The sequence below is a fragment of the Copadichromis virginalis genome, linkage group LG15, assembly GCF_057382275.1.
Source record: "Copadichromis virginalis isolate Kocher_CV1m ecotype Utaka linkage group LG15, C_Virginalis_male_GT1.1, whole genome shotgun sequence".
Lineage (NCBI taxonomy): Eukaryota > Metazoa > Chordata > Actinopteri > Cichliformes > Cichlidae > Copadichromis > Copadichromis virginalis.
In genome coordinates this window covers 8,439,197-8,465,067 of record NC_140632.1, presented here as the reverse complement: position 1 = coordinate 8,465,067, position 25,871 = coordinate 8,439,197, and the positions used below count along the sequence as shown (strand labels likewise).

The following is a 25,871-nucleotide window of genomic DNA, read 5'->3' as shown; positions in this document are numbered from 1 at the left end:
AAGCTTAAAAATGAACAAATCTTGTTTGTTTAGTTCAAAAGGGAAACATATAGGTTTTATTTATTTATTTCTTATATAGTATATTTGATATTTATGTATCTGACATACCCCATGTTGGTGTTGTTCCTGGATAAACATTGCATCTGACGGATGATGTTGTCTGAGCAATCAGTTAGCATTAGCCAAGAGGTTAGCTAATGCTATAAAGAAACTATCACTTGTAGCAAAGCAACATTGGTAACCTAAATTTAAATCTAAATGTAACCCAAACAATATTTATCATATTGTATAAATGAATAAAGAAAATGCTTGAAATGCTTAGCATTTGTTCCAGAAGAGAATTTTATACTAACAAAAGCCCCCCCACCCCAACATTACAAAGCTATGACATCACAACATTATTGGTCAGCTGTAACACTCATTCTGGACCAACATTAATATGACGATGTGGGAAAAGCATCCACACAGGGATATTAGGTCATGCCTTTGACTACAGTTGGCCATAGTCAGACAGTGGTTTTGTGACACAGTGGGCAGTCAATAATGCAAAGATCTATTGCAGCAGCATATCGAATGTCCTTTTTCATGGAAGAAGATTGCAAACAAAGAAAGATTCATATAATTTAACGTCAACCTTTATTTTGGAAAAATAAAACTTAATTTTTAAAATTCTTAGTTCTTTTTTTGTGCTTTACTTAAACTGGCATCTTAGAGTGGGAGGGAGCTGATCAGCTACTTGAAAGTAATGTGGGGATGGTGGAGTAGCATTGGGGTTGCCATGAACCCATAAGCCCACTTTTTCTCAGAAAACAACTAAATCTATGCATTTGCCATCATATTGACTTCGTCTGGGAATGTGTGCAGATTTATTAAGCAGTCGAACACATTTTTTTCTTTGAGTTTCAGATACACAGCTGAGTACAAAATACTGGAGCCCCTAAGAAAACCTCCTAAAAATCCCATCTTCTCACCTCCTGTTCCATTGGTGGTGATAGACGGGCTGCCAAGGTTGTTCTTGTCCAGCTTGGAGCCTGTCGAATCTCCACCTCCCACTCGGTTATGAGGACTGGCTAGGTCCTGCATTTCCATAGACCTATTTGGGGAGAGAAGATGGCAAGGAAAAAGAGGTAAACTCTCTTCTACTGTTATGTGCTGTATGTGCTATTTAATGAATAGCAGATCAATGCCAATATGTTCTCACAGGTGGGAATTTACATCGACCATACATTATGTTAAGATCCCACTGTACTGTAGATCCTCACAGTCATAAACTTCATACTTCTCAGCACCAGTTAGCTTACATGAGCATGTGTTCAGAGGGGCTACACCTTGTATGTGGGCCTGCTGGCTCTTTTATGGTGTGGCGGTATGTGTGTGTGTGTGTGTGTGTGTGTGTGTGTGTGTGTATATATATAAATTCTGGGCTCCAATACAAACCCACAGCCTGCCAGCGTGCTTTAGTTTTACAATGTGTTCCACATGCATGACTGGGACGAACCAGCACACAAGGTGGTAATGGTAAAGTGAGAGTGTGTCTGCGTGTGTGCGCGGATGACTGGAAGTGGAAGTAAGTAAGACATGAACAGAGTGCAGATGCACATAGTGGAATAAAAGTCTGCCTTTTGTGTATTACAGTTTATTGTGGCAACAACTGCTCTCTCTATAGGCTCTATAACCCCTAACTAAGAGGTAAAAATCCTATTAATACATTTTTATAGTTCTAGATTTCAAGCAAATGTATATTAAATACTTTATTCAGACTTTTCACCACTGTTACCACAAACCCAGATTTCAGTACATTCGGACCAAGACTATAGTTTCATGTTGAATGGGTCTGTGTGTGGACAATACTTCTTACGAATGTGTGTGTGTGCATATTTCTGAGCACTGACTCATGCAGCCCGCAGGTTGGTCACACTTGTGCTCTTGTGTGAGACATCAAAGCCAGAAATGACAGAGATGGAAGAAGAATAAAACAAATGCGGGCCGCTGCTGCTCGGTGTGTGTTTATGCGCGCACGTGTGTGTGTGTACGAAAAGAGAGCGTGTGCATCTGTGTGGCGGTCTGGCAGAAGGCCATCTCAATGCTATGGGCAGATAGTATCTCCACACATGACTGCAACCCACAGTCGGACTGACGGGTATAAACATATAGCTTTCAGCAAACGAGAAAGACCCTGCTAAACGGTGCAAAATGGGGAATGCGTGAAAGATAAACACTCTAAATCAGCTCTCTCCATTTCGGTCAACTCTTCTTTTTGTTTCCTTATTTACGGCTAAACACTCATTTTGTTCTCCCGTTCATTGCATGGACGTCAACGACAGTTTACGGCGGACAAAATAAACGAGCCAAGTCCTACCTTCAAACAAAGGCCTTAAGTGTATCTGCTACACAAGGGAAAAGTTAAGAACTTTCACAGATTATGTTGCCGCCACCACTTCGTTTCCCACCCCCAACCCGCATTTTTTTTTTCTCTCCATCATGTGCTTAAACCCCTTCATCCATCCTTTTCTTTTGTCTTTCAACAGCAGGAAATGATTCTGTCTCCCCTTCTTGTTTTTTCCTCTTTTCCCTCTGTTTCACTCCTCTCGGGAGGCGATGGCAAGAGTTGTGGTGTTTCATAAACTCTTCTCTGGTTTTCACATCATGGCTCGGTCATTGAAAAAATATGCTCTATATTACCGAGATGCACGGCGCGTTTTGTTAAATTAGCAGATTTAGGCCTGTAGCTGGTTGTTTTTGATTTATCCACTCCTTTCCCCCCTCTTAACTGAATAAGTTGCAGTATATAAACAGAAGCCCATTTCAGAGGATTTTTTTATGCAAGAAAGTGCCTTCTTGTCAATTCCTTCTGAAGGCAAAAAAAAGAAGAAGAAGAAAAAGAAAAATAGTTAGGAGCTGCAATGCAGCTGTTAAGAAGTATAAACTGCTTCATCAATAAGCTACCAAAGGGGGACAAAAGGGGAAAACAGGTAGTAAGAGAAGAATGGCAAAGCTACAGGATCCTGGCATGCAGTAAGTCAAATCTCCAAATTGTCAGGTTGCAGCTACTCTGTTTCTGCAATTTAAGCTATTTCAGACTAGGATAAGTAGTTAAAGTGGATAATTAAAAAAACAAAAACAAAACTGTCTACATTTGCCAGCACTTCAGGCTATCAACAGCTAACTAGACGCAGCATGCTACAGCAGTCTTTTGACACTGTAAAATTTTTTGACTCTCGATGAAGCTCCCAGCGCACAGTTTTTGTGCTGATGTTAATGCCTAAAGCTTTCAGCTGATCGTAGAATTCCCAAGAGGGGAGGAATTCCACAAACTGGAGGGGGCATCGTAGTACAGAGACAGACAGACTGCACTAAGGGTGCTTGATTTTCCTGAATTCAAAGATTCAAAGGTGTAGCATTTTAGTGCATGTAGTTGATTTCCTAATTTGACTAATTGATGTACTGACTGTGTGTAAAGCACATTCCCTTTTTATTGTCTGTTTGATCAAATCAGTACATCTTTTCCTCTTTGTGTGTGTGTGTGTGTGTGTGTGTGTGTGTGTGTGTGTGTGTGTGTGTGTGTGTGTGTGTGTGTGTGTGTGTAGGTGTGCAGTTTTAGGACACAGAGGTCTTGGGGAAGTGTTGATGACCTCATCACTGCTTGCAACTGCAGTGAAACCTCACCTCTCTGCACCATGACTAATGAACTAGGACGGACACACACACACACACACACACACACAGAGTTCTGAAAAAGCACATTCTGTATCTCACATTATGCAAACAGACACATGAGCGTACCTGACGTCTGAAGGGTCTGGAACATGAGATTCAGTGTGTGATTTCTTTACCTGCCGAGACAACAGAGGAAAGGAAATGTTATTAAACACACACACACACACACACACACACACACACACATACAGTTCATGAGAAAACGCATTTAGTGTGTCATAAACAAACCTCATAAATCAGTTTGTAAACAGGACAGATTATATTAGTATTAACACCGAAGTGGCTAACACATTTAACTAACAAATTAAGGTTTGCCAGTTCGATCCTGGGGGGAGACACAAATCCTTTCGGGCTTGCGTTTGGGAAGGGCATGCCGCTTAAAAATCTGTCAATTCCAACATGTGCCACTACCGACCATGTTAATACGTGAGCAGCTGAACACAGATCTTTTTTTCATATACTAGAATCATCACATTTTGAACAACACCAAATACAGAGAAAATTCTGCCAAGTAGGCATTAAAAACCCAAATCGCATCATCAGTTACCTCAACGGGAAATTACATCACATCAAATGTGACTTACAAATGTTCTCATTTTCAAATGTTAAATGTTTAAAAAGAAATAAATCAGGATGTGGTGTCAGTAGCTGTAGCCGCCACTGTGACAGAAGTACTAACTGGCATCTAAGTGACAGATATTAATTTTCCCTTGTTCACCCGTGACCCCACTCCAGCTCACGCTCAAGCCTCATTTTCAACCCTTAAAGAGTTGAAAGGTCACGGCGGGGTCATGTTAGGTCAAAGCACGGGGTTTAGTCTTCGCCGTTAAACAGGTCACCACAGACACTAAAACAAGCCTTAACTTTTTTTGTGTGGGTGGGGGGACATTTGGCCATGTCAGTTAGTGCGCTGGAACTTTTTACTTCTTCACTGATGTAGGGAAGAAAAAAGAATCAAGAAAACACTCTTCAGCCGCAAACTTTCTCCTTGTGCTCACACGCAGGCTGTTGCTGTGTGTGAGGGTATGTGCAGCTAGACTGCAGACCAGTGGTTCTCTATTAAAATTCCTCTGTCTTATTTGCAACAGGAACTAATTAGAACAGTAAATGCAGGGCGGAGCCAGGGCCAATGTGTACCAGCTGCCCTATAATCACTGTGTCAACACACTGCTGAGGTGTAGGGCACGTGTGGGGTGCCAAAGACACACACCCGTACATGGAAATTCGCATACAGACGCACACCCACACCAAATTCAAGCAGTCATTTGCACATTATCGCAATCACAGGTAAGTATACAGAGAAAGTGCATGGCTAAGCAGACTCTGAACTGCAGGTATGTAGACATTTTAATATTTATGTGTGTGTGTGTGTGTGTGTGTGTGTGTGTGTGTGTGTGTGTGTGTGTGTGTGTGTGTGTGTGTGTGTGTGTGGAGAACACACTGTGCTGTTATGGTTCTGATTAGAGGGTCCTGCTGTGAGTGAATAAGAAGCAGCACTTAGCTGTTTAAGACGGGGTTCAAAGGTTAGCCGGTGCCCTAGTATGGATCACTTTACACACGCACACACACACACACACACACACACACACACACACACACACACACACACACAAGCCACTTTCATGTCACGTTTCATGCTTTAGTGAAATTTAACAAGGCTGTCACTCACGACATCAGCGTCATGGCCGTGAGAAACTGCAATGCACATGTAACGTACACATAGGGCTACATACAGCACGCAGGTGTACACACAGCTCTCGTGCGTATACACACACACACACACACACTTGAAAATACACAAGCCGGACTGTTTCTGTCCCGGCATGATCTGTGAAAGCACACGCGGGCTTTGATCCTGAAAAGCTTTTATCGTCGTGCTTTATCCCCGCGCACGCTTTCCCTCCGCGTCAACCGCGGTCTAGAGGCTCTCACCTCTCTTAACATCTCGCCACTTTTATCTTTTTCAGTCGGATCGAGGACAACTAGTTTCACATTTAAACAGATTCCACATATTGATTTTACTCAACTCTCTTACTGATCTAATCACATCACAATTTCTTTTTAACATAATAAAACAATCAAAAGCATTATTTTTCCTGTTTCATCCAGCTTTCATTTGTTCCACTTGTTTTGGCTTTGATCAATACAGACTTTAGCCATTTTCATCGACTATATTATTAAACTACATTATTGATGTCAACTTGCAGCACATTAAAAAAAGCTGCAAATAAATGATGACTAAGCCCCGCATTTAGATAGTCTATGCTATTCTTCCTTTATTTTGTAGTACAATGCACCAATTTTCATTTCTAATACTGAAACGACACACCTCTGAGTCCACTCTTTGGTGGCCACTATGCTCGAAGACCCCAATTGTGTCACCTGAGCCATTTAAATAGGTGACCTTTGACCTGGTTGGCCAGGTGACCGGTCTAGAACACTACCTAGGCAGCCCGAGCACTCCCTACGGGAAAAATACAAGTGCTACAGGTAATTAGAACTAATAACAATGATTTATTAAAGGGAATTATACACTGCTGTGTTTGTGTAACTAATGATGTTTGTTCAATCCAATGGATGTAATAATAACGTGAGGCCTTCTTTGGCCTTAAGAAGCATTAACGCGTATGTGAGAGTCAGAAATAAGCAGAAGCTGCCCTTGGTCTAGTCAGAGTTGTGTTTCCTTCTCTTGCTTGTTCTTCTAAAAAGAAAAGTTCACTACAGAATCCAAAAGTGTTCATAAAAATGGTGCTTGAACGAGTTTTTTGTTATTTTCTTTGATACATTATGGAAGTTCAGTGCAGGAAGACAAAACAGGGATGGAGAATGAAGAACAACACATAATCCAGCACATCAGCAATGAGTGAGTTACACACACACTTAATATTTGATGGTTTTAAAAAACACAATTTCTAAATTTGTCTACAAATAAGATTTTATGGTTCACAATTTTTTAAAAAAAGTTTTTTTTTGTCAATTTCTGTCGCTATCCTACTTTGATCAAAATTGTAATTTTTTTTTAACTTTTTTAAAAACTGGAAAATACAGATGAGGTTATATTTTCTACATTAACATTTAAAAAAACAAGTGGAATATTTTTCAGTATATGTGAAAACAGTACTATGAAGAATAAAACACGCCTTGTATTAAAAGCACAAAGAAAAATGTATTTACACAGAATTACGGTAAAAGCGTGTCTTATTTAAGTAAAACAAATGTTAATCCAGTAACACTGCTGTCACCATACATTTAAAAATTCTCTGAGTGCTGTGTCAAATGATGTCCAACTTACATTTGTTCACAAATGAGCAAACTATGTAAGAATATAGAAAATATCTCAGTTGCTTGAATAAAAATAACTAGCATTACTCTGAGCGTGAAACACACTCACGTCCATACAGACCGAGAGATCCTTTTCTTACCTCAGGGTGTAATCGGGTCCGTTAGCAGTCCTTTACTTCCACAAAGCATTACAGAGCTGTACGATCCACCAGCTTCCCCTTCACAGGCAGGCTCGCTGGTCTCTCACACACTATCGGAAAACACACTGAGCGCTCGTCTCTGTCTACCTGCCTCTCCTCACTTTGCGCTCCAGGTGTTACGTTTATCTAGTTTCTGCTTTAAGGGAGCAAATGACGACTTTTTTCCTGCTTCCTTTTGTGACGCTCCCTTTCACTCAGAAGAAATATCTAGGGGCTAGAAAATGACGACCGCACAAAAACCAAGCGTTTTCTCTTCCTCTCTGTCTCTAAGGTCAATCCATGCTCAGCTTCTGTCTTCTCGACTCCAGTAATGGGGAACATTTCACTCGTCCCATTTCCCTCCTCCTTTGCCTCCACCCCCTCTTTTTCTCTTCTCCTCTTCCTCCTCCTCCTCCTCCTCCTCTCTCCCTCCCTCTCCCTCTCTCAGCTGTCACTCATTACAGGCTCACTCAAGCTTACGTTTAAACCCAAAGAACTTTTTAAATGTAACAGATGTCATTTTTTTTTATGTGTGGGTCCAATCCTAACATAGGCACCGTTAAACTTAATTCCCTAACTCGATTGTGAATGAAAACATAAAAGGAAGAGAATTTAAATGAAAAACAGAAGTAACTAAGTTAGGAAACATCTGAGCTGTACACACGTTTTTAGGATGTTTCCTAAAATCAAAGACATCCACGTATATAAATCCTGCTGATGGCAGCTCTGCCGTGATTACTTCCATGAAGCTGAAATGGTGTGGACGCAGTGTCAATATCTTGCTGTGCAGTAGAAAGTACAGGCCAGACCATAAACTTCACACCATGCAGGAGACCCCCCCCCCCCCACACACACACACCACTACCCCCACACACCCTCCCCCATCTCACCCACTGACTCACATGTGCACCTGAGCACACACGCACACACATACTTTCAATCTGTGTTAACTGGAAACACACGGCTGCACATCTGTCTCATATGTGAAGTCTAACAGAGCTAGCGCAATGGGCTGAGTGTAATATCAAATCACACTCACACACAGACACACAAGCGGCCAGTTTCCTCAGTCTGAAGATGGCACCCTTTCACAACAACAGGGGTCAAAGTGGGCTCGGAATGATCTGGACCGGCGTTCCGGCGCTGTCAACTAACGAGCAATTAACTCCAAAAAGGCATCTTAAGACGTGTTACCGTCAAACGAGTTAATGCTTCATGGAGATACTTGCTCAGTAACAAGAAAATAAAGACATCCCACAGCCTACTTAAACCCTCCACACATCCTTTCCTCTCATCCGTGTGATGCGTTCAAGGTGTAGATATAAACTGCTTCTCAACTAGCTAGAGGCACTGAATGGAGCTATAAGCAGTAACTTTTTTGTCTTTACTTGGGAGATAAATTAAGATGCATCTTTGTGAGCCTCTGAACAAATATCAGCAAGTACACAAACAGGAATATGTTTGTCACAAAATAGAGAAAAATGTAAGAAAGAGGACAGGAGGTACGGAATGCTCAACAAAGCATTGTAGAGCAGGCTAAACAGGTTGGCTTGTGCTATTATGGTGAAGTTCACAGTGATACACTATATGCTGGACTGGTACACAGGAGACACGGCATTCAAGATCAGTGTTAGGTTACATCAAAAGGTAACAAAAATCTGTTTATATTTAAGGTAAAGATGCTGATTAGAATCACTCACTGAATTCTACCTTTTATATTAGCTTCACAGTGTTTATCATACTGGAAAATCAGCCATGGCTCATGAAACATTTGCTTATATCTTGTAGAACCCACAGAGAGCCATAAATCAGGGTAGCAGCTTGGGTCAGCTGATCACAGCTTCACAAGTAATTCTTTTACCCATGCGGTGCCTTTACAACCAATCTTAGGGTTCCCCAACATGCCAAATCCCACTTTAACCCCTGGAGACAGACTCAAACACACATTTGCACACTCACTAGGAGTTAAGCAAACAAAAGTGAATGATTTCACACTCATACATGCGCCTAAACTAGGCCACTGCAAATTTCTGACACTCACTTCTTTACCTAAACGTCACCATAGAACCAATACTGGGATCAGATCGCCCACATTACAAAACTGGCTTTTTTACTTTTCTGTATCAGCACAGGATCATGCGTATAGTTTTGAGATAAATGTTTCTGAGATTTCCCAGTAAACACAAGACGAATGCTATTCTATTTATACTGCTATGGTTAAAATGGGAAAAAAAAATAGAGATCATTACTTTTTTCCCCATGATTTGAAAAAAAAAAAAATCAGAGTTTTAAAGCTGAAAGGACCTAAAAAAAACAACAAAAACACATTTAACACAAAAGCACTTGAGGAGAAAAATATTTCATGAAGCAAACTCTTGACATCTGACTCCCTCAGCACATTTTGGAGAGACGTGGCCCAATTTTAGTCCTGTTTAACCCAGAGGGGAAGAAAATTCAGTGCTCTTCACTAACTTTATATTACATGAAGGTGCCTTGTGAAAAAAATTAATGAATTTAGGCACAACAAAACTCCTCCTGTTTACATTTTAGACCTCATATTGTTGCATATTGCTGGGGAAACCAGTGGATCTTGACTCTTTTAGATTTATGCACACAAAGCATCACATTTCTAAAGTTACTATTAACATTTTAGTTTTAGTTATTGTAATTTTTGCTGTTTCAATATGTGTGTGGATGGGTTTTAATGTCAAAGCACTTAAAATTCTGGAAAATATGAGATGTAAAACATGATGTGTAGGCTTTTTATGCTGGTGATGCCACTTTAAATAGACCAATCAAGAATGAATTGACTGTTAATAGTTGCAAATGGTGGCTAGATACGATTATAACTAAATAGAATTTAATTGGCATGAATGATCCTTCAACAACATTCAGAACATTTTGAATGTTGCTGTGTGTGTACACGGCAATAGAAAATAGCTAAGGGAGCAGTAACAAATCTATACAGGCCTGGAGACCAATCTGGAACAGAGCCACTGTCTCCAACTGTGCTCCAGCCACCTTTAGCTCGCTCACCATAGTGACAGCATGCGGCCCCGTCCCAAAGCATTTATCCCCGGCCCCAATAAACTCCGTGATTGATAGACTGTCTAGAGGACCTGTGTGCACAGATCGTGGCGAATGTCTGTTGAAAGTGTGTTATATGTGGATGCCGACATATAACACACTTGTGTGTGTGTGTACTGGACGTTTGAGAGTGAATGTGGAGGACTGGCTGTCAGAACAGATTAGGGTGTTGCCGAAGCGCTTGACAACTCAAGCACTTTATTATTAGCCAGGCTAGACCCGATCGGGGGGCGGGGGGTCGTCCAAAAACATCCCCGATGAAATATTTTCACAGCAAGTGGAGAAGGGAGCAGGGGAGGCGTCCCAAAACACGCCTGATGAAATGCACTTGCACACACACACACACATACAAAAAGAAAAAAAAAAAACAGGAGTGGGGCATGGGCACATCTGAGCAGTGAACTGAGCAGAGGAAGAGGGCATTATATTAATACAGTCAAATAGCTGCACTTACTTTTGGTTTTTGTTGACTTTAGGAGTGTTTTCAAAGGGCCTGTTGGAGGTGGCTCATTCAATTTGAAGAGGCCCTTGAGAATAACTGTGTTCTTCAAGTGGAACAACAGCAGTTTATCTCTTCACCTCCAACAGGAGGGCTGACTAAGACAGACCCTGCTCCTTTTTTATCTAGCTTTTCATGATTTACTTATATTTTTTTAGCTCCATCATCACACTTTAAAAATCCACTTCTGAGCACTTTGATGTTGATCTAACAAATTTAGAATTGATTTATTAAATCTGGCCTAAGCATAGGCTCATTCACTTCATCAGTTAAAGTTAGACAAGAAGATCAAGTCAAGTCAGATCAAATGTGTTTTATTCATATGGCACATTTAAATCAACAGAAGTTGCACTAAAATGCTTTCCAGACAAAAGCATTAACATTCCAGATCTCCAAAAACCTCATTTCAAGACACAACATTGCACCAGAATTCCCAGTTAAGGCCAGTGTTTGGCTAGGTTTAGTAAGCTAACCTTAGTGGTGTTAAAAGTATTCACATTCTTTATATCCTTAGCACGTCCTTTTACAGAACTAAAGTACCACTACTTTAAAACAGCCCTTACAGGACATTTTAGTTAAAAACACAATGATCCAGGTGGTGCTGTGAGTGAGCAGCTAGCAACAATGGAGAAAAAAACTAAATAAAAACACCCTCCTTTTAACCTGAAAGAGCCAGACCCAAGGAATGTATTACAGAGGGGTGACCAGCTTAATTATGGACTTTTTTCTTCTTCTTTTTCATATGCCTGATTATATGATTTGGATAAAATTCTAAAAAGGGTGAAAAAAAAATAGTCACAACTGCTCTAAATAGTTACTGATGATAATCCTAAAACTTGAAAACTGTAAATGTAAATGGACACTAAATGTTTTTCTGTATTAAATAAATCCTATAGTTTTAATTTAATTGCATTTAAAAAGGCTAAAAAAAACATCAGGATCAGAAAAAGAATGTAGCTGTGTAGTCTTTAGTTGTGTAGTTAATGGGACACAGAGGGACAGTCGTTGCACACGCGCACAAACACGGGCATGCACGCATACACCTGTGCAACACGATCACCCAACCATCCCTGCCTGCGCCATCGGCTGGTGTGTCGACCACAAAACATTCATGAAGAATGTTGCTCACCACACAAACACAAGCTTCATCTCGATCTATACTCTGCATTTTCCCCTCGTGCACGCATATGCACACACACAGAGTCACCCGTTTACCTGTCCCCTGCTCAAAGCTCTCTGCTCTCCACATTTGTATGAGTGGTTATCGGGATGGTAACTCTATCCCCTTCCTTTCATGTAAAATACATTGTGCCGAGCCTCCACCCTCCAGCCCTCCCTCCTCCTACACCCCACAGTTCCCCAAGCCTGGGGAGGTGTAAATCTATCCCTCTCTTTATGCCTCCAAAAATGCCCCTTTTTCAGGTGTAGTAGGAAGCTATAAAGGAGGGGAAAAAAGTGAGGGAGTGAAAGGAGAGAACAGTTTGTGGAGCAGGGAGAAGGAGGAGGTGTTTGGGTGAAATAGGTACTCTCCGAAAACCTCTCTCACTCTCTCTCCCTCCATGTCTTTCTAGCCAGGTATACTTCGCTTCACCTGGCCATGCTTACATAAATTTGCCAGCCTGGTGATGTTCACAACTTTTACTACATAGAAAGAGAGCCTAACTCACAACACCGAGTGACTTGCGATGTCTTCAGCAAACCATGCCAGGAGAATATATTTGTACTAATATGATGAAGTTGGACAGCATAACTAATCGCAGTGAAAGATTTCACCAAATAAATAGTTATTGTTACAACAAGCAGTAGCTACATTATGCTAATCAATTAAAGACATTTAAAAATATAAACAGTTAAATACAAATAAAAATGAAGCCAGCAAAATGTTGCACAATACTGTGTTCTAAGCTGTTCTGTTATCAGCGTCTCCAAAGGTAAACTGGGACTTTTTTAAAATATAAAAATACATAAAAAACAAGTTGTTTTTTTTTTTTTATTATTTCTCCTTTCTAACAAGCTTGCTGACAAAGGTCAGAATGAGCCACTAAAGGCTAAGTGGGCTGCCTACAAGGAATCAATGACTATCGCCCGCCTCGTGGATCTAGTTTTTGTTCCATTCGGCTCGCTGATAAAAGTCACACTTTTACAGTAAAACTGTTTTTCTTTTTCCATTTAAGTCTTATCACAGTATAAATTCTGGGCGTTTATGTTTAAGCAAAACCGCAGATATCATTAGTGCATCTTACTAATCCTGAAGTCCCAAGCGTTTGTTTTTCTTCAGTCGAACTGCGGTAGTAAATCCACGTGTTTGGGGGAGGAAGAGCTACAGAGGGGAACAGACCAATCTCCATGCTGCTCACCGTGCTGGTGGTCTTCATGTCGCCTATTTAAATTGGCTCCTCATTGTCTAAGGGAGTGACGGATCACAGACACGATTTAATGCAGCTTTACTCAGTGGAGACAAATGAAAAGTCAGTGATGGATGTGTGTGTGTGTGTGTGTGTGTGTGTGTGTGTGTGTGTACACTGGTTCTGGGTTGTTAATAGTGCGTTTGGCCTCAACTGGCCCTGCTCAGCTAATCTGATGAGAGTGATTAAAAAAACAACTGGGAGAAACTTAAACCACTCCATGGCTGACTGCGTGCACGGACACACACACATACTGAGCACATCACTCAACTACTTAGTGGTATAGAACCACACTCCAGAACAAACACCTTAATATGAAGTTCTTGAAAGTCTGACAGTAGGTCAGATGAGTGGACAATGAACTGGAAGGATCAGTATAATTTAAAATGCTATTTAATCGACTGTTGGTTAACCTTTTTCAGACATAATGATTAATCAGTGACCCTTAATTGATCTAAATGACAACATAACGTATGCGTCATTAAGTGACTCCCATATCTGCGCTGCATTGCGATTTAGTATGCTGTTTAAAGGACCAATGTTAAATTTTATTAAAAGAAAATTCAGCACAATGGCAAACTAATTTGCAAATTTCCCTGCATGCAAGGTAATATAAGTAATTTTCATGCAATAATTTTTCTTTTGTCATCTTTTCCCCACCTGCATTAGCTTTATCCCCATAAATCGCTGGTTTAGACCCCACGATGCAGTCGTAAAAATTATGACTACAATATATGAAACTCCTGGGAAGTGTGATATGAATGTAAAAGCCTTGAGGTGAAAGAGAAGGAATATGAGTTTTCACAGATTAAGCTTAAAAGTAAGTGAGAAGACTTTTCTGGACCGTGGTGTTATAAGCTGTTCTAAAAGCCTTGATCAAGCAATCTGCCTAACTTGGAACCATTTTACCTGGCCAATATTCCACTTTTACATTTTTTTAATGGTGTTCTATTTAAACATACTGGTGATCCTTTCTCTCGCGTCATGACCTTGGACAGATAGATTGAATTTTAATTATAAATTACATTTTAAACAGAAAATAAAAAGAGGTTTTTAAAGGGCAGAGGTCTTCGGAGTTTTTATTATCTGAACAACATGTGATTGCGGCCCAAGTCATCTAGACTTGGTCGAACCGGGACAACCATCCCGAGGCTTTACTGAGAATGGCCCAATAAAGAGAAAATATCCAGTGAGTTACAGATGTTCGGGTGAAAATGTCTTGTTGATGCCAGAGGTCAGAGGAGAATGCCTTGGAACTTAACTAGTCATTACAACCATGCATAAAAACATCTGTGAATGGACAACATGATAAAGCAGATAGACTACAGTAATAAAAGACCCCACTCCTGACAGCAAAGAACAGGAAACGGAGCCTACTTTTCACACTGGCTCATGAAAATTGGACAACTGAAGATTAGAAAAACTTTGCCCGGTCTGATGAATCTCATTTTCTGCTGCAACGTTCGGATGTTAGGCTCAGAATTTGGGGTACACAACGTGAAAGCATGGATCCATCCTGTCTTGTACCAGAAGTTCAGGGTGGTGCTGGTGTAATAGTGTGGGGGATATTTTCTTAGCACACTGAGCCTTCTAGTACCAACTGAGCATGATCACAGCCTAGCTGATATTTTAGCTGACTGTTATTTTTGCTCTCTTTATAACTACAGTGTACCCATCTTCTCATGGCTACTTGCAGCAGGATAACACACCACGTCACAAAGTTCAAAGAATTTCAAATTCATTTCTTGAACATGACATTGAGTTCACTGCACTCAAATGGCCTCCACAGTCACCGGATCGCAATCCAATAGAGCGCCTTTGGGATGTGGAAGAACAGGAGAATCACATCATGGATGTGAGGTTGATAAATCTGCAGCAATTGTTTGATGCTCTCATATCAACATGACGTAAATCTCTGAGAAATGTTTCCAACACCTTTTTGAATCTATTTCATGAGGAATTATGGCCATCCTGAAAACATTTGGTGGTCCAACCTGACACTAGCAAGGTGTACCTAATAGTGTTCTTCAACGATTAATAAAGGCGACACCAGATCCTTGTTAAAGTTAAAAAGGTTTGGCCTGCTATGATAAGCTACAGCCAGAGTGGAAGAAAATGCTGTCTGGGTCTGGTTCTATACTAATGTTTCATAGTGTGACATGAAGTAAGTTGTTATCACAAGCCATACAAAATATTACCTTCTGCCCAGGCTACAGTATGAAAACCAAGGACTTAACAGAATGGATCCAAAATAAATCCACTGATATGTATGAAAGCGATGAAACTAAGGGGAAAAAAATAAAGCAGCAAGTTCTCTGCTGGTGTGCGAGACCTAAAGAAACTCAACACCAGCCTCAAGCAACACCCCCATCGCCAACCTGACCACAGCTACCGCACCCCCTGCTTGGTCTTCATACCGTAGCCCCCCCCCTCCAAAGCACCTTGACATCCCAAAGGGAAACAAATATCAATGGGATGTGCGTGGGTCTGGGAAGACATCAGGTAGGGAAGAAAAGAACTGAAAAGCAAAAAAAATGTGCATGCAACTACTTGTGTTAAGGCTGAAAGACTAGACGGTCTAAATATCTGTGGTGGTCATCACTGGAGGTGGTGTGTGTGTGGGGCAGCAGCAGCAGCGGCATCAATAATTAAAGCTAATCTCATTAGGCCTCAGATCCCTTTCAGACGCTTTTAATTAAATGATGAATGGCCTCCCAGCTGCCTGTTAAATAATGCTGCTCATGACATCACAGTGTGCATGCATGCGAGAGGTACAACATAAGGTAGATATCCTTAAAAAAAAAAGGGACACAAGGAAAGACTTTCAGTGCAGAGAAAGGTATGGTCTCTCTCGCACACACCCACACATGCAAACACCATCTGCTCGTGGATTCTTTATGCGGCTGATTATTAGAAGTTACGGCTGGCCTATGCACCACGGAGAGCGAACAGGAGTTAAATGTCTCAGAAGTGGCAAGCTGTTCCATCATACCAGGCCTTGAAACACTTCATATCAACTTCCTAATAAAATCACTCACAATACCAGATGTCTACAAAAAAGGAAGACAGATTGAGGGGAGAGAGAGTATGTAAGTGTAAAAAAAAAAAAAAAAAAAAGATGGTCAAGGAGCTTAAAAAAAAGAAAAAAGAAAAAAAGGTCAGTGAGGAGTTCGGTGGGTGTGAGGAGGATAAAGATAAAGGAAAACAAAGAAGGAGAGACACGTAGACTACAGAGTGAACTTGGAGAATGAGAGCAACAGGTAAAGAAGAGGACAGGTAAGGGTGCCAAACCGCCTAGGGCTCGCAATAGCACGGACGCCGCTACGAGAACACCCATAATCCTGTTTCTCATCCCCCCCTGCTCTCTCCCTCTCTCTATCCTTCCATCCACCCCCTCCTCCCTCCCCCCCCACCCTCGCTCTTGGGCTTGCTCTGTATCGGATTGCTGACTTCACAATAGGGCCTGAATCATCACTCTGTAGCCAGAGAGACACAGAGAGAGACGAAGAGGCGGGAAGGCCGGCGGGGAAAGAGAAGGTGGGACAGACAGTCAGTCAGACAGATCGAAGAAAAGGAAAAAAAAATCAAGGACATGGAGCAAAAAAAAAAAAAAGAAGAAGAAGAAGAAGAAGAAGAAGAAGAAGAAGAAGAAGAAAAACACGACAAAACCAAAAACAACAACAACAACAAAAAAAAAGACTTCATTTTTCCAATTCCAAACTGTCAGATTCGATGAAAAACTGAAGATCTTTTGGTTTTAAATGGATTTTTTAAAATATGTGACTTGGCCATGCTCATGACTATGAACACTAATAATATAAGGCATTAATCTCTGCTTAAAACAAGAAACAAAGTGGCAGATAATGAAAACAGCCATTAGTTGTAGCAATAGTCAAGTCAGCACAGAGACACAGGTCACAGCCTCGCCAACCCCTCTCTCCCACCTTTCTGATTCTGCGCTGCTGCAGAGAAAGAAATCCAATCTCCCAGCAGAGCAACAGAGGAAGTTCTTGCGGCAGGCGAGGCAGAAGGTTCCTCCGTTACCAAAGCACAATTGTTGCAATTTCATTTCCTTCCCAGCAAAATGAGGAAATATGCTCCTCTTTTTGGAACCAATGGCAGATGAGCATTAGCCAGAAGTTGGGGCCGAACAAAAGGTGGGCTATATCGACGGCTCTATTTATGGAAGTTACTGCAAACAAAGAAGAAAATGTTTTACTATTTTAATAATGACTTCTTCTTGGGGTTATGCTTTTACATTTTAAACGTGTTTTATCTTTACGGAGCAAATTCAAAGCATCAGTTCAGCACGTCAGTTACAAAAAAAAGAAAAGAAAGAAATAATAACCAACTATGTTAAAATGTCACATCTGGCAATATAGGGATTTTCTTGAGAAGTCTCAGAGTAATCAATAAAGTGATGAGTCTTGGCAAGAAATACATAGCCCTGATTGACTTCCATTAAACAAGCATGGCCACAGTATTAGACAGTCTCCACTCAGATGACCTCAGCCAACCCACACCACAGAGAGTATATGCGTATAACAGAGAAAGAAACACCTACACACTCGTACTCTCACACACCAGACACTAAAGCACACATATCATGTGGTTTCCTGTCTGGTGTGTTCTTCTAGAAAACCCACGCCACTTGCTCTGGCTTCTAGATGGATTCTCCAGTCTGTTTTGGGGGCTTTGACTCTGTCAGGCTTTGAGTGGCTCAGGGACTGTCTGTGACCCGCTGACCTCACACCTAGCTGCCTTTCTCTGGCCAGACAGACTCTCACTCTATTCTCATATACGAGTTATAAATTATCTGTACCAAAGCATGGACTGAAGGGCTTTTGGCGAAAGACAGATGTTTTGGTTGTTTCACACATCTTAAATAATAACAATGTGCAGCACCAGGACGATTCATGTTATGGATGCACTAAGCCAAGGAAAAACACTGTGCTGTGCACTTCCCTACATCTTTATTACAGTAACGCGCAACTATGCATCGCCACATGGGTGGAGCTGTTGGGAATCTGTTGTGAGTCTTATCCATTGTTGCACCAGTGCAACAACAGGTTTAGCTTATTTAGCGGTTCAGGTGCTGATGGGTGATTTAGTGACTGGGGAAAGAAGTCCTTTAGAGATGAAACATGTGTCCAACTGTTTAACACACTTTTCAGTGAATTTTTCCCCCCCACACGCACCATTTAGATCAAACGGTGTTGCCATGGTAAGCCCAATTTAACTCATTGGCCAAAAACTAGCATTTCCCACTAAAATTGTAAGCACTTACCATATTGGGCTCATGCTAAAGTTTGTAGCTTTAACAATATAATGTTTAGTCAACCTGAATACTACATTAATATAAACTTTGGGATGGAGGCTCAGAGTTTGTCGGTCCTTGAAAGGCATTCCTTTAATTAAATATATGTACATATTGAAATTCTGAGCATTCTTCTGCATGCAATCTTAAAACTATCATAACTCCTGCTATTATGCTATGATTTTCTAAATCTGCTCTCATTTGCTTGGTTTTCTTGTCACGGTTTCTCTGCAACTGCATGCAGTTTAATATCATTTAGCATTTATTGTCTACATTGTGCATGCCATATTTCATATCCTGCTCTCCCTACTCCTCTGCCTTCTCCTGTGCTGATCAAAATAATCTGCAGCGTTTCTTGCACAGAGAGAGAAGACTCACTCAGCAACACTCAGCTGTCAGCTACACATAAATCTTACGAGAAGCACTGTACACCAAGCTGAAATTGAAGTGCCCCTCGGTGCCCCAGCTAGGATGCCAGCCTACCAGAGGGATGCCAGTGGGGTAGCTGTTACACTCTACACTTCAGTGATCTGTCCCGTTGCCGGGCAGATTTTGAAACGGCCATCTATGACGCCAGTGCAATCTTAGCAATCAGGGTTGGGCTGTAGTCATATTAAGCTACTGCTGCTGCATGTAAGTTTGTGTGAATGTGTCTGTATGGGGTTGTAGGGGTGAAAGAGGGGTGCAACCTGACCCCTTTCCTTCTCCTACTTGGTCTCTCGCTCTGTGTCTCACGCACATGCACACACACTAGGACAGCTGCCATACTAGGGGCCTCTCCCAGTGCACCAGAGGAAAAGGCTAAAGCTAAAAGAACCCTTTCCCCTCATGTTTCAGACGCTTTTTCTTTCTTCTCCATCTCTCTTACTTTTTTTCCCTTCAGGTGGCTCAACATTTTAAATCCTGCAAAGCTCCCTGGGGTCAACAAATGCTCCTGCTCCCCCATCTCTCACTGCTTCCACCTCCACCAAGCCAAAGACTGGAGACTTCAATCGGAGGTCTGTTGGATCAGGAGCTCTTGAGACTGTGTGTGGAGTTTGCATGCGTTTTCTGTTTTCTGTGTGTGCACTGAATGACTGACGCTGATCTGTCAATCCAATCTCCTTAATGTTCACAGCTGAATTCAAATACAAATCGTTGTATTCGTCGACATCATCTCACAGAGCATCACCTAAAAACAACAGCTTTTCTCCAAAGCGAAACAAAATATGCGACAACAGGTGAAGCGAAACACCTCAAGAAGCTGTAAGCAGCGCTTCGGAGCGAACCATTGCAAGCGCCATCTCAGGCTCCTTTCTAGCGCTCCCAGAGGACCCCAGACGGCAGGCTGGCTCTCGACAGGCAGGCGGCCAGAGAGGACGCCTGACCATAACCCAGATGACGTGCGATGGATGTGGTGGGAAAAGGGCGGGGTGGAGGAAGTAAGGGTACTTTAAAGGGTAAAGAGGAGGAGTGGGGGTATTAAATATCAACAGACAACTCCCCGAAACCTTGTGTGTGAGGTCTGAGTTGTTTTCTTAGTCACCCGAGACACGCCTATTTCAATGAAGGAGTGCGGGGAAAGAATTAGCCAATTTCAGTTTAAAGACTAAAACCAAAAGGAAAGCTTGAAAATTTTTTTACAAGTATAGGATAAGTTTATAATTTAAAATGTTCAGTCAGATGTTAAAGCTGTCATTCATACTTAGAATCAAAGGTTTAAAGGTTCAGCTGTAATCAGACTGAAACAATACGAGCAAAGCTGCAAATTAAATTTCCATTTAAAGCCTTGAAAAAGAGGTTGAATGTATTTGAGGTTGACATATTTTGAACCGTTTTTAAAAGGAAAAAATGGCATATGTCAGCTGTTTTAACAGTTTCAGATGAAACTGCAGTTTTCTTTATCTTTTTGATAAACCTTTGAAATTAGACTGCAGTTCAAAGTTTAGCCATATATCTGAAAACAGTGGCCACCTTATAGTAATTCAGTCTCAGTCCTTAAGTACAGTTACAGCATACTGTCGGGTGTTAGAACTGGAACTAATGACCCCAAATATCACTCAATTTTGCCAATAACTGAAAGTAGTGTTAGTGCAGGGCTATTATATTGACCTGTATTGATTTTAGCTATGTCCACATGTGAAAACCAACACACCTGAATTCTCCGGTTGTCCAAGTTACAAAGTAAGCTTTGGCCCCTTTACAGAAAATGCTGAGCCTGAACATTTTAGAAGTCACAAATCTGAGCCTATAAAACCATCGAACTAATAAAAATCTCTGTCCTTGCTCCGATATCTCATTTCCAACACGAACAATTAATCAATGTCTTTGAGCCGCAGCTCAAATTCACTTATAGATGATATCACTGCCCTATTTAAAGTAGGTGAAGTAACTGTGGAATATGCACATCAATATTTGATGTCGCGATAGCGGCAAGACAAGATGGATGTTTTTCTCTGTTCTCTCTTTATTTCTGTGTTTTTGTGTTCTTTAGTGTGCGTGTCTGTGCGTGTGTGCGCGTGCATTTTATGTATGAGTGACATGTACTCCGCTGGGGTCCGCCTGTAATCCAACCTGAAGTGAGGCTAACAGAGCAGCACAAAAAGTCGGGGGGGAAAAAAAAAAAACAACATACTTCGTGGGCTCTGTCCCACTTTGCGCTATTATTACTGTCGAGGCTGGCAGGTCAGAGAGAGGGAGGGAGAGAGAACGCTGCTTCATGGAGGAGGAGAAGAAGATGAAATTACACCTGTTCTGGTGGCTGACTAACGACTTTGAAATGCGAGTGGCCCTCGCTCGCCGCCAAAATCATTTTCCCAACAATACGGCCTGATCTTTAAACAAGCAGAACTGGGACGCTGCGCTGACGTGACGCAGAGATGGCCCGCTGTCCTGGGACGCTCACAAACCCTCGGGCTCAAGTGTGGTGTGTGTGTGTGTGTGTGCGTTTGTGTGTCTGTGTCAGTGTGTGACTGAAATGTAAAAGATAAAGATAAAAATTACCTCCTTTTTCAATTTAATGAGTGATTTGAATTGCGTTACACACTTCGGCTCACAAAATTCACACACATGATTGTTAAATTGACATCTATGCCCAACATTGTTTCTCCTGAAGTCTCATTCACTCTGACTGGTGCCATATGGTTACTGTACGCTCACTGAAACACAGCTGCTGTGTATTAGCCTGGACACACACACACACACACAATGTATGTCTCTAATGCACCCATTCCTCACACTTGTGTGGCCGATACAAGGTATACTTACTCGCTCAGCCACACACACTTACATACAGTAGCCTTTAACTCACCATCTGTTCGCTGAGGTCCTGTGAGGCCTCCATGGCTCCTCTGGCTTTGATCTGCCACACACTTGAAAGCCAAAAAAGAAAATAGGGAAATAAAATAGATGTCAGAAGCCTAAAAGTGACGCTTTGTTTACTTAAAAGTAAACAAGATCATCTGATAGACTGAGATGTTTTCCACCAAAATCCCAGCAAAAACAAACCACTCTTCTGGGAGTTTCATGGCTTATATCGTGAATGAAATCGCGCACGGTTCAGCATTTAAGTTACTTTGTACGTGTGTGTGCATCTGTCGGTTAGCCCTTCAGTCACTGCGTTTATGTGTGAGCAACAGGAGAGCGAAGGAGGGAAGCGACAGCGTTAACTTCAGCATATCATCTTCAGCCGAGGGTGAAGTGGAGAGATAATTGCAGAAGTAAATATCAACAATGAAAATGGAGAAGTGTAAGTGATAGGGCCGCTTGGCTGCCTCTGGACCACAGACACAGTGGCTGGCTAGCGCACGAAGATAGTGAGTGACCCTATTAATACTAGACAGGAGACAGGTTGGCGGAGGAGTTCGGAGAAGCCTGAGGTGATTGTCTACAAGTTAAGCGAAGATGAGGCGTTGCGATCAGCCAGATGAGGACAGAAGCTACAATGCGTCCTCGTCTTGTTGTCGCTACTGTCATGCACGGAGTGACGCGGCAACAAAGGACTGCAAAAAAACAAAACAAAACAATGGAAAAAGGTGCCATTATCCCAACAGGGTGACACTGAATGGCTCCTTTCTGGTATGTTGCGCAAAAGGCGTCAGAAAAAAGAATAAGCTGCAAAAACACACACACACAACCTGCAAACACAAAGGTCCTCCCCGTCATTAGATCTGTTGTTCCCAGCAATGTGGTAAAGAGTGCCACTAACTGTACCTATCTCAAGTTCTCCATCAAAATACACTTTTTATTTTACTGTAACACTTTTTGACTGTAATCGTGAATACTACAATGTGCATACAAGTGTGTTGCTCTTTCTAAAAGACAGATACAAGGGATTTGTTTACTTTTACCACAAAGACTGATCAGGGTCTAAAATGTTTTTCCCAAAATATGGACAGGTATGAGCACAAAATTGGGGCACTCCCAGTTGTTCTTCAGTCTGCGCAGTGTTTTGTTGCCGAGTGTGTTTGCATGTGTGTGCACTGTGGAGTTTTCTGGCTCGATCCTTTAAACTAACTGGCATCCTTTTAATTTTTCATAGCGCTCAGCTCCTCCTAGCCTGAAACCGAAGACAATAATGCGTCTCTCAGGTGAATTGATTTGTGCCCAAGCCTCCCTGCTTCCCTCAACCCCCACCCTCTCCCTCCCTCCCGCCCTCTCTCTCTCACCTTTGTGGAGGACATAATCAGCCTTCTATTCGAGCTGGCTGGGTTTCACCCTTCCCTTCATGATTTATTCTTCTTTAGCGGAAACGTGATGGGCAGTAAACCCACAAAGAGCAAAGTTTACTTCATGCTTGTAATGGAGCATTTGTCTTAGTTTTCCTTAGTTGTTGTTTTTTTTTATATTAAAGTATAGCACAAATAAGCCACAAGGAGTTTTGCTGATTAAAAGGGGATCTTTTTTTTTTTTTATGTCAGAACTAATTCTTATTAAATGATGCTGTCTATCTGCCCCAGCTGCCCTGCACGGCCCTAAAACCCACCCAGCAGTTACCTGACACTAAACAGGGAATCAATAGTGCCTGCCATTTCCTTCGGCGTCCCAGAAGAGAGAATTATATTTCTCACTATGGCTATTGACAGCGACATAAGAAACACATATGGGACGGCAGAGGGTTAGAAAGTGGACCAAATAGCTACACCGCGGTAATTTCACGCTATAAAAGCCGAAGGAAGGAGAATGTTGAACAAACCGCAGACTGCTGCTGGTCGGAGTGGCTGCAGGGAAAAATCATATGTTAAATTTGAGTTTAACCTCGCTGTCTTAGCAATCGCTTATATGCAGCTATCGATCTTTAAATGACACGAGCAGTTTCCAAGATTACCAGTTAAGGATTAGTCTGTGCAAAATTTAAACTGTTTACACCCCCCCCCAAAAAAAACCCCTAAGGCCTCTGACGTTTAAATGGTCAATATTTACATTTGCTTTTAACCTAAAAAGTTAAAATAAACAAATAAATAAAAATACAATATTTTATTCTGATATGAAGACTCAAATCTTCATATCAGAATAAAATATTTTATGCTAGGCAGGTTTAGGCCTAACGCAACATTTCTATAAACAATGCGATATGCATATACGAGTTCATTTTTTTAAGTACAAAAAAAGATTTGGAAAATGTAAGAGTGCGATGCTGTTCTTTATTCTGGTCATTTTAAAAGGGATAAAACAGTGTGTTTTGCAGCCCTTCCCGTTTCGGGTCAGGGTTAAACAACATAAAACAGTTTCCAGATAATGAAACGGATACTCTTAGAGTTCTCCCACTAGAGGAAAAATAAAATGAATAAATAGAAACAAATGTGACGTGTTAAATACAGTTTATATACGGGATTATTTAATGCCTTAAGGTGGCCTCTAATTAACCGATATTACAAAGAACCAAAAAAACATTTAAACAAAAAATGTAAATATACTAGCAAACGCCAACACCCACTAAAAATCCCCTTTGGCTGCATTAAAATATTTAATCCTAAATATTTCACATTTCTGGTGGGATTATCATCCTTAGACCGAGCCGTAATGTAAAATGAGATAGAAGGCCAGTGCAGGAGTTTACAATTTTCCAAAAATTCTCCACACTCTAAATCTTGCGCATTAATGCGCGTTGTTTAAGTATGAGCCCTTAATGTGAAATTTAATCTGTATGGATTACGGCGCAGTAGGCCCCTATCAGATTTTGAGTCGGCGTGTAACTTGTCATGTTGTTAGAGGCAGGCCAATAGCCGGGGGCCATTCAAGCCCTGAGAGCCCGGCAGTGGTATAAGATTCCCATTTCCTACATATCAAATATAAACACAAACTCCACGTGGGATGAGAGCCGAGATGGAGAGAAAAAGCCATGGACACGCGGAGGGATGAAGACTGAGAACTGAGGGGACACCAAGGGGACTAAACTCCTTCACGTGTCCACAAACTGAGAGGGGAAAAAAGGATGGACCGCACTGACCTGCAGTTAAAGACTGATGTGTGACCAATAACCACCAAAAAATAATCACTGTAATTTTATCATTCTTTTCTTTTTAATAAGAAAACCCTTTTGCACAACTATTCAGTTTTACGGGGAAGGATCTGACGTAATTGTCTGTTCATTTATTGCCATGTTTCAGCAAAAAATTACAGCAACCACTAAATCTTTATTATTATTATTTTTTGTCCACTTGTTTAAGATCAGGTAATCTATCGGTGTGCCGTGATTCCGGGGCTGGGATGAAGTCGGAGAACACACACTTAACACATCAGCGTTATTAACAGGCATGCACTGGCCTTACAACAACAATAACGTAAGGTAAAGACTTATATTAATAATAATATTATAGAAAACTGGACAGAGTCTATCACTCTTTGATGGAGGATAATTCATTTTAATGTTACTGATACATTTTACTGAATTGTTGTTGTTTTTCTTTCATATAAATGTTTTTAAATCGGAATTAATCAAACTCAACAAAACTATAACAGTTTTCTCGCTTCTGCCACCTGACCTACAATTTAAGTGTCTAATAATAAAGCCACAGCCGTCTGGGGAAAACACAAACTAGTTTAAACATACCTGTGTTAAACCTATTGTCGTCCCAGCGAGAAATCAGCTCCCAGATTCTCTTCACTTCTTGCGAGCGCTCATAATCAAGTACTGCGTGATCGCCACACAGCTCTCCCTGCCGTCTGCAGGCTGTCACTGACCGGGATCAAAACACTCAGCTACTGCTTGCCATTATCAGCAAGAGTCCAAAAACAAGCCGATGAGTTATTCAGAGTCCTTAAAACAATTTTACAAACTCAAACACGAGTCCCGAGGCTCGCTTTCGGTGACCGGAACGCTCGCCCCCGCGGGAAACAACATTATTTTCAGTCCGCGTCCAAGTTTGAGCACCAGGCAGTTCAGAGGCATGGGACATTATTGAAGA

General features: G+C 41.4%; 1 protein-coding gene across 4 annotated transcripts in view; it reads right to left on the bottom strand.

The window, feature by feature from the left end:
• eya4 (EYA transcriptional coactivator and phosphatase 4) overlaps window positions 1-25,871 on the bottom strand; it is a 50,044-nt gene extending 24,173 nt beyond the window's left edge. For 2 of the 4 annotated variants that reach the window (XM_085431685.1, XM_085431687.1), the window contains exons 1-4: window positions 25,517-25,870; window positions 21,776-21,836; window positions 3,784-3,833; window positions 972-1,093 (exon numbers count right to left, since the gene is read on the bottom strand). In XM_085431685.1, the coding sequence (XP_085287811.1) occupies window positions 972-1,093; window positions 3,784-3,833; window positions 21,776-21,808 (205 nt within the window). In that variant the 5' untranslated portion in view covers window positions 21,809-21,836; window positions 25,517-25,870. Of the gene's footprint in view, window positions 1-971; window positions 1,094-3,783; window positions 3,834-7,139; window positions 7,523-21,775; window positions 21,837-25,516 lie in introns of those variants that run through there. The other 2 variants (XM_085431686.1, XM_085431688.1) reach the window with 2 other exon arrangements.